The 14664-nt window shown below is 42.9% G+C and overlaps 1 protein-coding gene across 4 annotated transcripts in view; it reads right to left on the minus strand.

Annotated features, from left to right (window-relative positions):
- Positions 1–14664, minus strand: part of VPS13D (vacuolar protein sorting 13 homolog D) — a 245792-nt gene that overhangs the window by 222487 nt on the left and 8641 nt on the right. For 3 of the 4 annotated variants that reach the window (XM_022598274.2, XM_022598273.3, XM_089901016.1), the window contains exons 3-10: positions 12880–12957; positions 10676–10866; positions 10498–10578; positions 7583–7699; positions 4769–4873; positions 3386–3556; positions 2868–2968; positions 1867–2035 (exon numbers count right to left, since the gene is read on the minus strand). In XM_022598274.2, coding sequence (XP_022453982.2) covers positions 1867–2035; positions 2868–2968; positions 3386–3556; positions 4769–4873; positions 7583–7699; positions 10498–10578; positions 10676–10866; positions 12880–12957 — 1013 coding nt within the window. Of the gene's footprint in view, positions 1–1866; positions 2036–2867; positions 2969–3385; positions 3557–4768; positions 4874–7582; positions 7700–10497; positions 10579–10675; positions 10867–12879; positions 12958–14664 lie in introns of those variants that run through there. The other variant, XM_089901030.1, reaches the window with a different exon arrangement.

The following is a 14664-nucleotide window of genomic DNA, read 5'->3' on the forward strand; positions in this document are numbered from 1 at the left end:
TTCAAGCTGGTGGCTAGTTATTATTCTTCCCACTTCAGGTGAGGAAACTGAGGACCAAGTTTACAGAGTAAGTGTGTAGGCCTCCAGCCCCCCCCTTTTTTTTTTTTTTTTTGCGGTCCGTGGGCCTCTCACCGTTGTGGCCTCCCCCGCTGTGGAGCACAGGCTCCGGACGCGCAGGCCCAGCAGCCATGGCTCACGGGCCCAGCCGCTCCGCGGCATGTGGGATCTTCCCGGACCGGGGCACGAACCCGTGTCCCCTGCATCGGCAGGCAGACTCTCAACCACTGCGCCACCAGGGAAGCCCTCCTCCAGCTCCTTTATTTTCATATGGGACATTACCAAGGAAGTGGTCATTTTCATTTGTTTCATGCTAGTTAGGAAAGAACAGCAGTGGCCAGCTACATGCAAAGATGCAAAAGAAAGCAGAGGTAGCTATCCTAAGCTGTTTCTTATATGCTACGATTAAGAAAGGATATTATATGTGTTTACTTGCTCACCTCAGTTGTAATTTAGATTTTTCTCTCCCTCCATGTCTTTGCCTGTGCCTTTAAGAAAACCATCCAAAACAAAAGGTCTGGTTTATTCCATCCTTTTCATAAGGTTTCTATGTCAGTAACCATGCCTGACACTGGTGAAAAGAGCACTAGCAAATTGAGTGGGTCATGCCCGGGGTGCTGGCAGAAGAGGTGAAAACACCCAGGGGTTCAGCACTGCCACTGGTTACCACAGTGGGGTGCTCTCATAGGCTGAATGTGTCCCCCCAAAATTCATATGTTGAAGTCCTAACCCCCAGTGTGATGGGATTTGAAGGTAGGGCCCATGGGAGGTGAACAGGTTTAGATGAGCTGATGAGCATGGAACCATCATGATGGGATTAGTTGCCTTACAAGAAGGGGAAGGCAGACAGATCTCTCTCTACCCAGGAAAGGCCAAGTGAGCACACAGTGAGAAGGTGGCCGCCCACAAGCCAGGAGGCTGGTCTTCCCCAAGAACCGAATCTGCCAGCACCTTGATCATGGACTTTTCAAGCCTCCAGAATTGTTAAGAAATAAATGTCTATTGTTTAAGCCCCTCAGTCTGTGGCATGTTGTTATAGGAGCCCGAGCTAAGACAGGTGCTAAAGGGAAGCTTAGAAGAATTTACTAAAGAAAGAGTGAATTAAGAGATAGTACGCAAGCCAAAATACCAGAAACAGTCTAAATTGTTATTATAAAAACAGATGCTCACAAAACCGAAACAAGTCAAGGAGGAGACACTCCCTACTGCCTTCCCCCAGGAGACAGAGGCAGATAGACTAGAGCAGGGAGGGAGCTTCACACCAGGGCTCCAGGACTGCTGGTTCTAAGGGTCTCTGGTCCTGCAGGTAGCTAAAACAGAAGCTTGCCTTCACCCCTACTTCACACCCTCGGCCTAGCCTCTACCTCCAAAACCCCAAGGTCAATCACGTCAATTGGGATTAGGGAAAATGTGGGCCAAAGTCTACAGAGATTAGTTATAGACTTTGCAGGAAAAGAATTAGGATCAGGTGTTGAAGAGACCTGAGTGACTAGATGGAATGTCTCTCTGGGCCCCGCACGGAGAGCTGGGGGGGGGGCGGGGAGTGGGTAGGCCTGGCAGGACCACGGCCCCTTTCTCTTCCTCCCACCCCATGGCCCAGCTCTCCTCAAGCAACAGAAGGTGCTTCCTGCCAAGGCAAAGCTGGGCCTTCCAAGAAGCTCTCACCCTAATAAGACCGACTTTATCCTGTAATAACTATGATCCCGAACAAAGACTTTATTTCTTCACAGGTTCCCTTTTCTTCAGCCTTTGAGAGACATCGTTACCCTCTGACTGGAGACGAGAAATGAGAGACAACAGCCTCCTCACCTTGTCGTCTGCAGACAGCAAGCCTCCTTTCAACTTGGTAAAGTATTTGTCAGTGTAGGACACGGCATCGCGGGCCCGGCGCAACAGGAAGTCCCACGTGCAGCGCGTCCTCTGCTCCCGGATCTCATGCAGGTTGGCATTCAAAGCAAAATACCACCACTCTCGGCAGCTGAAACAGTTCATAACCATCTATTTATTTACAATAAAAGCGATGAAAATGCTAATGACCCAGAGCAATCCACAACACACCACTACCCTTCTGAGACATCTCTTCTCTTGTCAGCCATCTGTTTATGCCTCAAACTCAAATAATATTAGGCTAACCTCAACATATGGGGAAAGTTAATCTACTGGATCCTCAGTTTATGCACCGATTATAACACATTACTCTATTGGTCTGAATCACCCGTAACATCAGCCCCTACCACAGAAAATCAAGTGGTGGCTATACAGTAAGTACCATCGTAAGATAATCAGCAAGGATTTGACTATTAAAGATTTTAAATGGAATATTTCAAGGAAGACTGGAAATACACAGCATCTAAAAAAAGTTTTAATATTGACTCGTCAAGTTTAGCACATCTACATAAAAAAAGATTTATTTTTGCTACAGATGTTATCAAGTGTACTATATAAATGCTGACCAAACAACTTAGGAGAAAAGACACAGGGAAGTAGGTTCAAGAGCGCTGCAAAGTATTTACCACACAATCAGAGCCCACCAGAGCAACGCCAGTCTCCTTACTAAATGAGGCTGAGAGGACCTTCTGAATTCCACTACGCTCGACCTAAGAGTAAACCCGCGACACCAAAGAGATATACAGTAGCGTGTCAATGATGATAAACAACAGAAATAGCATTTTAAAGCCCAGAAAAGTCGACGGTACTTTTATCTCCAACCATGTGTAAAAGACAGTGAGGCATACTTCTGATCTAGGTACAAAAAAAGAACATTACTAGAAAATGCATTTCAGACACAACACTTAATCGACAAGCCTTACTTCTCAGATACGGCCACTTTGGGTTTCCATTTTCGGAACTTCAACTGCCTCTCCTTTCGTTCCAGCTCCTTGAGGAATTCCATGATTTGCCGGTATTGCAACTTTTTATTAGAGGTTAAGAGACACTAGGTTAGAATTGGTTTGTTTCTTTTGCTCAGTTAAGACATATACGTCACAGGAACAAGTCATATTAGTCAACCCACTGAGCTGAAATCCAGTGCAAACTGCAAGACTAAACTCTGGCACCAGTGTCAACGTCTCTCTGAACAGTCAGTAAAGTACGTAAATTTACTGTCTCTCTTGTACTCTTTGTTCAGCACTTAAAATATCAAATCAAAACTAACCTGAGACCCACCCAATCCAACTATATAAAGACAGTGGGTTCTGCACCCACCACAGCCTGGTCTCATGCACACTTCCTTTCCCACGAGGGGACCTCGAAGTATCCAGACCCTTCTATCAACACGTTTCCTTCACCCCAGTTACCAGTCCGATAGTTACAGGGAGAAACAGGGAACCTGAGAGAGTTTCAAGGGAATGGTCTCCAGATGAATATCACATTCAATACGGGGAGTGTGCCGAGACCTCAGAGGCTCTTTAGAGCAGTTTCTCTTCAGAAGAGCAGACGCGCACACAGGCTCCAAGATGTAGTGATGATTTCGACTCTCCTTGCTCTTGTCCATGGCCTCCTGAGTGTCACAAGAATGGCTGTCATCATAGCAAATGTTTTCAGGATCAAGTCACCTGTTGGAATGCTGTCTAATCTACAGCATGTTATATCAGAATCCAAAAGCAGGATAAAACTGGGAATCTAAAGCTCTCTAGCATTTTAAAATTTTTATTTATATTTCTTACAGGTAATACACGAGGTAATACATCCACGTGGTTTAAAATTTAAAAGGCAAAAAAAGTGCAACCTCTCCTTCCGACTCCCATCCTCCAGCCACCCAGTTACCCTACTCACAGGCGACCAACGACACCAGTTTCTTATGTACTCCACCAGAAGCATTCTGTACATAGTCAGCCAAATGCTAATTTTCTGGTTTTTTAAACCATTCTTACACAAATGGCATATATATGCTCTTTTATCTTGTTTTTTAAACTTAATACTGTATCTTAGAGACTATTACGTATTCATCATAAAGATCTTTGCCTTCATTTTTGTAGTTGCATACTGTTCTACTGTATGGATGCACAGTATTTATTTAATCAAATTAGCAAAACAAAAACCATTCTGCACAATAGCATGCAAGCCAAAGATAATCGTAGTTGAGGGAAATATGAGTCCTTTTTCTCCATTTCACTTAAACCACCTACAATTTCTTTACAAAAAGATTAAACTGAGTTTTTTTAAATATCCTTCACAAACAGTAATACTTTATATCCAATGATTTATCATGACTTTCTAAGTATTTCTCAAAGGAATGCCACCGAAGGTGACATTTCAACATAAAATGCTGTAAGAAAGTTCTTCTTTAAGAACCACATCTGGTGCTTTATTCAGTAAAAATCTGGATGCTTAGTGCACTGGTGGCTAAGCGAGTGGAGGATGCTAGCATGTGAAGTGCATGCAGTGGAATACCACGTAACAGTCACAAGCAATGAATCAGAAGTATAAGCAGCAATACTGATCAATCTTAAAAACAGATTTAAGTGAAAAATAGCAAACAAAGAAATCAATAATACACTATAAATGTAAAACATACACAAATCCCTATATATTGTTCAGGGTTACAGACACAGCAAGTACCTCAAGCATACATACTGGAGGGCGAACGCCTACGCAGGGAGAGGGGGTGGGAATGGGAACAGAGATGCAGAGAACAAAACCTTATGTGGCAACAATACTACACCACTTTACTGCCGTGCTGTGTTATAACAAAGCCCTGCCACAATCATACCTGTAACTCCACCTGAGGCAAATCCCCCAATAAAGTGCAATCGACATCCCAATAGATGCTAAACTCTGCCACATCTAACTGCTTTTTCCGCATTAATTTCTGTACCTGAGGGAAGACAGGGAAGAAAACAAGATGATTCTTTATTCACAAATTTATCCATTCATTCAACAGGCCATTTGTGAAGAATCATGCACCGGGTGCTTTGCATGGTGCTGAGGATACAAAACTGAATGAAAACATGGTTACAGAGTTCAGAATCTAACTAACTGGAAATACAAACATGCAAATAATTTTAATTAAGCAGAGGGAAGCAGAGGAAGAATATATGAGATGCCACGAGCAAACAAAGAGAAAATGTCACTGTGCAGATGAATATCAAAAGATGTGTACGTTTCAGACAAAGGGTGGGAAGGAGAGACTGGGACACATTTCAAGGAGTGTGGCCAACGACACAAAAGGCCTCACAGCTGCAGAGGACGGCGAGCACATCTGTGTAACTGCAGCACTGTGCTCAGGGATGGGGCAGTATCGGCTCACGTGTATGGACACACATTTGAAGTGAGGAGCTAGTTAAGTGTTGAGAAAAGTAGGCTGGAACGTTACTAGGTGTACTAGGTTGAAGAGTCCCCCCCGCACTCCCCAAAATTCATGTCGTCCCAGAACCTGTGAATGAGACCTTACTTGGAAATAGGGTCTTTGCAGATGTAACCAAATTAAAATGAGGTCATACTGGATTGGGGTGGGCCCTAATCTAATCACTGGTGTCCTTATAAGAAGAGAAAACAGACACATGGGGAAGAAGGCCATATGAAGATGGAGGCGGAGACTGGAGTGATGTATCCACAAGCCAAGGAACACCAAGGCATCCGCGAGAAGCAAGGAGAGAGGCATGGGACAGTCTCCCTCAGAGCCTCCGGGGCGAACCAACCTTACCAACACCTTGATTTTGGACTCAGGCCTCCAGAACTAAGGAAAATAAATCTCTGTTGTTTTAAGCCATCTAGTTTGTGGTGATTTATTATCATAGCCCTAGGAAACAAATACAATAAGAAGTCTGTCATATTAAGGAGTCTAGATATCATACTTGAAGGGACTTGGAGCCACTGAGGGTTCTGATGCAGGCATGCACACCAGGACCCGGTATGGGTTTTAGAAACAGAACTCTAGCAACAGTGCAAAGTGGAGCTTCCCCCGACGGAGTCATGGGTGTGTCAAGATAATGAGCAAGTTTATACGATCGAGTTACATTTTAGGAATACAACGACCCTTGAACAACATGGGAGTTAGGGGCGCCGACCCTCCGCGAAGTGGAAAATCCACGTATAACTTTATAGTCAGCCCTCCGTATTCGAGGTACTACATCCAAGGATCATGTAATACTGTGGTATGTATTTAGTGAAAGAAATCTGCATCTAAGTGGACCTGCACAGTTCAAACCCATGTTGTTCAAGGGTCCACTGTATTCGGTTACTCTGAGCTAAGCACCTCCAGCCCCAAGCAGCCACATCCATTTGCCCCAGTGTCCCGTACAAATACCATGATCCTTCTCTGTGTGCCGTGACGTGGGAAAGGTTGAGAAGCATTGGCACAGAACGAATCAAGAGCCTAGGATGGAAGCAAGGAGGTCACAGAAGTCAGGACTTTACTGAGCAAGGCAGAAGCTGGCAGGATCCTGAACTCAAGACAGTCGCGGTGAGGATAAGTGTAAGAGCCACATTTGACACATTTTGCGGGAAAAACTGGCAGGACACTGTGACCAAATGCATATGGAAACTGAGGAATAAGAAGTGAAGGGATGAGCACAGGCTTCTAGGGACTAGCGTCATGGGTAAGAACACGTGCTCTGAAGCAGGGCTGGCAAACCTGTTCTGTAAAGGGCCAGAGAGCAAACATTTAGGCTTTGGGGGCCATTCGTTCTCTGCTGCAGCTACTCAGCTCTGCCAAGGCAGCACAAAAGCAGCCTTAACAACATGTAAATGAACAGGCGTGGCAGTGATGCACTAAATGTTAATTTACAAAAATAGGCGGGGCAGATTTGGCCCCCAGGCCACAGTTTGCCAACCCCTGATCTACAGCCGGTGCACCTGGGCTCCAGACCCAAGCCCACCACTCACTCATCCTGCTCCTCAGCGTCCTCGGCTGTAGTGCAAGGATAACAATAGTGGAGGTTACTGGGAATTCAATGAGATAAGTCATGTGAAGCACTAAGAGCAGTGCCTGGCACATAAAAGGGCTCTAACGATGTCAGTTTTCATACGTGTGTTTGTAACATTCGGTAACATGTTAGAGAATGAAGGAAAACAGCTGGTTTCAGGGAGTGAAATGGGCAGGTGGAATATAATGGGATCATTTTGATTATAACGAGCCTAAATACCACAGAGGCGTCCCATAGGTAGTTAGAGACCTTGAATCTGAAGGTCAGAAGGGGGGTGGAGAATGGCCCTTCGAGATGCGGGCGCCATCGGCAAATATTCCCAGGTGGCTGCCAAAACTATAAAACAGAATGAGCATACCCCGAGAGTGCATGTAATGTAAGAAGAAAATCAAAGATAAGATCCTTTCTGCACCTCAGTTTCTTCGTGTACAAAATGTGCCAACGTTTAATGGATGAATTAAATAAGAACAGGTCAGAAGAAATTAACTGTTTCCCTATTTCAGCAAAGGAGACAAGAGACATCCATCCACACCCTCCAAAGAACATGGAGAAGAAGATCGTGGTCTCATTTAGCTAACACAAAAGGACACAAGGCAGAGCCCTAAATGCTCCAGACCGAGCTCTTTCTTCCCAGTTTGCAGTCGTTATTTCATACTCACAGGCTCGTTCACAGCATTCTGCATGGACACATTCTTAATGCAGACGCCAAACGCAAAAGGATGGGAAGGACTGGTAATACCATCTTCAAAGCGCAAATGGACATCTTGAATTTTTAACTGCAGTGGGAAAAAAAAACACATTTAGACAACTGCTGCAGGTAGAATACCACAGGCAGGAGTCTACTTAAGTAAACCACAGCAGGCATTTTACAAAAACGCATAGCTTATGTCACACACACACACGATAATCTAAGTTCCTCAGAGATTTATAATCACAAACTGGACATGAATGACACTTCCTTGTGATCAGTGCCTTCTCAAGAAGAGAGTTACAATACTTTCATCAAATCGTTTCAGAAAACACCTTAAACACTGAAATAAAGTAGTACCATTGTATCTAGATAACTGTCCCTCCCTCTCTAATGATATCTTAATCTTGCCTCTGTGTCCTCAAACCTGGACACAGGAACACCAGCAGGGCATTTCCATTTTGACCTTATTTGTTACCCCTTGCCCCTATAGTGGGGCTACAGAAAAAGCACTCTGCTTCAATGAATTAAAAAATAATAACAGAAAGTGAAAAGACAACCCATAGAATATGAGAAAATATTTGCAAATCATATATCTGATGATAAGGGACTAAAATCCAGGATATGTAAAGAACTCTTACAACTCAATAGTTAAAAATAAATAAATACCTTTTTTTTAATGGAAATGGGATTTGGACAGACATTTCTCCAAAAGATATACAAATGGCCAATAAGCACATGAAAAGATGCTCAACAACATTAACCATTAAGGAAACGCAAATCAAAACTGCACTGAGATTTCACTTCACACCCACTAATACGGCCGTTATTAAAAGACAGACAGTAACAAATCCTGATCAGGATGTGGAAAAATTGAAATGTTCACACATTACTGGTGAAACTGTAAAATAGTTCCTCAAAAAATTTAACATATAGTTACCATAAGACTCAACAATTCCACTCTTAGGCATATACTCAAGAGAACTGAAAACATACGTTCACACAAAACCATACACATGACTGTTTATAGCAGCAGTATTCCTTATAGCCAAAAAGTGGAAACAACCCAAATGTCCATCAACTGACAAACGGATAAACAAAATGTGGTCTACCATGAGAACTGCAAAAACTCTAGGTATGAGCACTCCATTCAAACGCCTACCCTAAGAGACCCAACCAAATTTTAACATAGGCTTCTAGCAGCCTAAGGCTGAGTCCCCAGGACATTCCATCCCCTTCCTGAGTTCCCATCTAGAAAAGCTCAGGGCTGTGTGTTCTAGCCGAGGCCTGACAAGAGCACACCCGACCCCCTTCTTAGAGCATTTACCAAAAAGGGCTTCCAACTGCAAACCCTTTCTCTGTCCCTATGTGATGTGTCTCCTACAACTCAAGGACCTAAATGCCACTCCCTGGAAATGGAATCATCAGGAAGGACGGAGCCTCTGTCTCCCCTCTCTCTGGGAGCACAGAAGCCCAGCTAGCAGACACAGCTGGCCTAATCATATCTACACTGACCAACCCTTTGTAATTTTTCATCTGAGCCCTCTCCCCACCCCCACCCCGCCCCCATTCTCCCTTTAAAAGGCCTGGTCACCTCTGTACAAACTGGAATGGAGCTCTGCTCCTTCCCCTACTGTCAGAAGTCACTGAATAAAGTCTGTTTTCACCATTTTAACTTCACTCCAGCTTTGTTTATCTTTGGCAATCCATCCAATGGAATATATTATTCAGTCATAAAAAGAATAAAATCCTGATACATGCCACAACGTGGATGAACCTTGAAAGCATTATGCTAAAAGGCCAGTACAGCCCCACTAATGTGAAATGTCCACTAGGCAAATCCACAAAGTAGGTTAGTGGTTGTAGGGGGCTGGAGGGAGAGGGGAATTGGAAGTGGCTACTAGTTGGGTATGATGAAAATGTTCTGGAATTAGACAGTGGTGATCGATGCCCAACTTTGTAAATATACCAAAAACACTAGATTGTACACTTTAAAAGTGTGAACTTTACAGTATGTGAACTAAATCTCAATAAAGCTATTATTAAAAAATAAAATAAAAATAATGAGGAATTTTTTTTAAAAATCAATGACAGCTAAAATAAATAAATAACTGCCTGGAAAAGATTTCAAAGCAGTCACCTCAAACGTACTGATATTTTCCCCCAATGTTATCAAAGTTATGAATCCAGCAACCTCAGGCTGTATTTTGGGGGGAAGTGGGACACCTTAAAAACACGTGGCCTGTGTCACTTTGGTACTGCAAGAAAACCCTGGAGATAAGAAGCATGGGCTAACACTTACGACACACTGAAAATTAGTGTGAACCCTGCTCTAGTTTTTGAGGACAAACAAAACAATAATTAAAACAGAAAAGAGGGCCAACAGCCCTAGCACTGAAACTCAACAAACTGCCTCCAGACACATCAGTGAGAACAAGTATCTTACTGGGCTGTTCACAGTGCACTACGGAATCAACTGGAAACCACATCCAACCCCCCTCATTGTACAGATGAAGAAACTGAGACTAAGAGATTAAGTGATTTAGTCATGAAGACTCAGGTGACCTGGCTTCTTGGGAGGTAAATCCTTCAGCAAGTAGGGTTCCAATATTCATAAAGAAAATGAAGTGAAATGTCAATGAAATGAAAACTCCTACTCACACTAACTGAAGCAAGAAAAACCTGTGTCTGCCCAGAGGTGGACTCGCTTTTCAGGTTTTCCCTCTGGCACCGCCTATGAAAAGGCACACGTGAGCAATCAGCGCTCTCCGCAGACACCCTGTTATCAGTTAAACCCACGGGAAACAGCAACCACGGACGTGAAATGCACTTAAGCCTGAGCAATCCCTTCTGTGTTCATACTTTATAAAAGCCATTAGGACTTACTTCAATATTCTCCACAATTCTCGTAACTACAGAGGCAGTAACCGAATACCAGTAGGACTCCCCTTTCTGCTGGCGTTCGTTCTACAAAGGAAAGAGTCGGTGTTAGCAGAATCTAGTGCTTTGCTCATTTCAAGTCTCACCACCATCGCTCTCATGGCCAAAAGGATTTCTGCCTTGCCTTCCACTTTTCCTCCAGGGCTTGAAGGAGAGCTTTCTTGTGTTCCCTTTCCAACAGCTTCTCCTTTTCATCATTGAAATCCTGTATTTTTTCAGGGGCTCCAATTAAGTGAAGGCTGGAGATGGAGATCACCCAAGGGTCCACATGGGGGCGATAGAAGGGAATCTGAAGGGTTACCTTCCCAATTAAGCCTGCGAAAAGGAAAGTCTTGTTAACTGTCTGCACACATTTTTAAATTCTATTTTTCTATATTCTAGTTTTCTTTAAGGAGTATTATTACCATTTACTTTTTAATTTAAGAAAACAAGCAGCAAGTTTTCGTACATGTGAAACAAACATTAGTGGGCTGAGATCTGTAAGAACGGGGCATAATAAAGCAGAAGATGGAAAAAGGTCAGTGTAACTTTTTCACATCTAATGCAACATCTCCCTCTGGAAAATACCTCTTCCCCAACAGGACTACATCGTAAACTTCCCTGGGGTGTCTTTTCTTCCCATGGCACCTGTACTAGCCCGTGGGCACACACTCATCTCTTGTTCATTATTAATTAGCTGGTTGATAGGTACTTATTGGGAGTTATCAGACTCAGCAATATGCCCAATCTTGAACACAGCAACCGAAACGTAGGTCGCGTTGCAGTGGTACTCTATCGAGAAAGAATTCTGATTCTTCATGAGAACTCGGGCTGATGGGAAAGCTATAAATGGCCTGGTAGAATTGTGACACTTATTTCCCAAGTTCTACCATTTCTCAAAGATCCACACAGCCCAACTAACAATCTACCTCTGAAAGCAACACATGTTATCAGACTGTTATCATTACTGTCTAAGATCTAGAATTCGAGCAGGATCGATGTGTTATATTTAAGATAACAGAGTATCATTAACACCAAATGATCAACTGTGTAATCCAGTAACAGATGAAGAAATCTTACAACAATGAAAAAATATTTTAATTTTGACTTTAGAAAAATGAAAGTAAGTTTTTTACATTTAATAAAATTTATATTATAACTGAAACCATACACCAATTTTCACAACAAAGAATTTTAACAATAATTAGTGTACAGTTGCAATTCTAACCTAAATTAATTGGGAGGACACTTATATGACAGCAAAATATAACTTCTGTTACATTTTATTTTTGCAGAACAAGCATAAAAAGGGTCACTTTTGCCAAAATATTAGAAAACATCAATTTTCCCTACGAGCCTCTCTTAATCCTTTGATAGTCAAATAAGAACTCTCTTGGAAGTATCCGCTGTTTCATCATTCTTGAGAGTTTCTTTCAGATTCTAACTTGTCAATGCCTTTGCTTGTGATTCTGGCAGTTCACCTATGACCTGAATTGACTTCAAGAAAGCCTAAATCTCTTGCAAGATTTCTATTTTATTTCACCTAGCAACTGATTTGCATTGTACTTGCACTTTATTGTAACATAAGTACCCTCAAAATAAGGGAAAGACTGACTGATATCAACAGGCTTGTTCAATGACGAGCAGTGTCTAAAGAGGGACTAATTTTATAAGTGGTCACTTAATACAGAATATTTTTATTCTGTGATAATTCTTGTTTCCTTACCAAATCTAGTAACTGCAAGACTCCGATAATAACTGCAAACATCGACTGAGTGTGCCGGGCACTGTCCTAGTCATTTTAATGCATTAACTCAGGTATTCCTCTCAACAAACCTATGCTATAGGTACTAGTATTATCCCATCCTAAGATGAGGATGCACACACAGAGTGGTTAGGAAACCTCCCCAAGGTCACACAGCCAGAAAATGGCAGACATGGAATAGAAACCCAAGCATACAGTTCCAGAGCCCACCTTTCATTCAATAAACTGTCTCTTAGTAATATGAATGCTCTGAAAATAAGAACCCCCTGTATCTAGGATGGAAGTTCTCAGACTTTAGTAAACATAAGAATCACCTGGGGTGCTTATTAAAGATGCAGGTTCAACAACACTCCCTCAGAGACTCTGATTCAGTAAGTCTGGGGGCCACCTGACCTCCCCACCACCACCCCCAAGATCATCCTGATACTAGTGGCCTAGAGACCACACTTGAAGAGTGATCTAAACTCTATCCTTCCTACCCTGCCTCTTCCTGGTCCAACAGAGCCAAACTCAAGGGCTCTCAGTTTTCACGTCCCAATCGATAAAAGACTCAGAACTGCCTCCCATTCCCTTGTTCCACATACCAGCTTTGACTTCAAATGGTAATTCCAGTTCTTTCAAGGCATCTTTCTTTAAAGGCAAGTTTTCTAATTCAACAGCACCTAAAAAATAAAAATACCATCACATGTTCATCCAACAAATGCAGCAGCTGCCTGTAGTGTGCAAATCAATGAAGGATAAAGGGAGAGTTTCACATCTAGACCCCGGCTATACAATGTGCATTCTCTGTACTAATTTCCTGACCAGCCCACTGACATGTAAATAACAGCTGAAGCTTACCAGCAGATGAAGGATTTAGGCAGGGATCTAACTCTAATGAGCCAGATAGTAAATATCTCAGGACTTATCGTGTCTACTGTATATTCTCCTTTTGTTTTGTTTCTTTACAAGCCTTTAAAAATGGAAAAGCCATTCTCAGCTAACAGAGGGATCTGGCCAGTTGGCCGGTTTACAGATCCCTAGTTTAGGCTACTATTCCACCAGAGGACCATTAACATCTGAATCACCTAGGATGAAATGCAGGCTCCTGGGTCTGAAACAGAAATTTGCAATTTTTAACAAGCTCTCCTTACCCACCGCCCTCCCCCTCCCCCAAAATGTGTGTATTCCATACCAGGTCAGAGAGCCCCTGTAAAGTTGGTCATCAAGAGGAATTTATACTCTCTCCTCTGGAGAGACCCCCTCTGCAGGTTCTCCTCTGCACCCTCCCTCACAGGTGTAATAACCAGTCAGAGAGCAAAGGCATGAACAGGACCACCGCTGAAGGTCCTTTTCAGACCCAGTTTCTATAATTACTTAAATACAAAAGCACAAGATGACTCCAAGGCGGACTGAAGGATTAGTCACAAGGGTGCAGCTAGATCTCTCTCTCTCTCTCCCAGCTATGGAAATCAACCCTTTACACATACTGGGTTGGCCAAAAAGTGCATTCGGGTTTTTATGGAAAAACCCAAATGCACTTTTTGGCCAACCCAGTACATACTGATCCCTCCCCTGCGCCTAAGGCACTGTGCTGGCCACTGGGAATAAAAACAAAGGCAGGCAGGGTCCCCATCTTCAAAGTGCTGGGGAAACAGCCATTTTATAAAGTTGTTCATTTGTGCAACACAAGTCAATTTCTGGGTCACTTAAATCTGTCTGAAATGTACTCTCAAGAACAGGGAGTACAGACAACAACCACCCAGCAACCATTAACTGGTAAGAGAACCCAGAAGAAAGGAGAGCAAGTCTTTTCCTCCAAAGACACACTAATACAAGAAACTTAATTATTTTCCCCTTTGAATGATTAAGACTTGTGCACTGGCATCTAAAGAAGTATTCAAAGCTAGCATTTTGGCAGATTCTGAGCAAATGCACCCAACTTATTTTTCAGACTTTTGCAAGAACATCTATTCACATGGGGCTCCACTTACCTTAAGACTTACCAAAAGGAGAAGTTAATAATCCCAGAGAGCCCAGAAACAACCCTATATCCACACTTGGGGAGAAAATGAGCATAAGGGGGAAAAAACATGAGACACATTCCTTATCAGTTGAAACCGACTTAAAGGGAGGAAAGTATATAACTTCTGAAGAGCAACATTTGCAATCTGAATCATTCGCCCTATTTTTCAATACCCAAATCTGTCACAAAGGCAGACGGCCCCAGGTTTCCATGGCTGCTGTACAGAGTGGAGAAGTGGAAAGAACTGCAGGCAATCCATGCAATGAAAAATTAAAGAAGCTGAAGCACAGACAGCAAAGTAGGTGGTCTAGAAAGGAGAGGACACACAGAAAAGAATGAGGAGAAACGGCAGCCTATAGCAAGT

Source organism: Delphinapterus leucas, chromosome 1, assembly GCF_059928025.1.
Source record: "Delphinapterus leucas isolate spDelLeu-1000000601 "Yukka" chromosome 1, BTC_Dleu_Yukka2, whole genome shotgun sequence".
NCBI classification, from domain to species: Eukaryota; Metazoa; Chordata; class Mammalia; order Artiodactyla; family Monodontidae; genus Delphinapterus; species Delphinapterus leucas.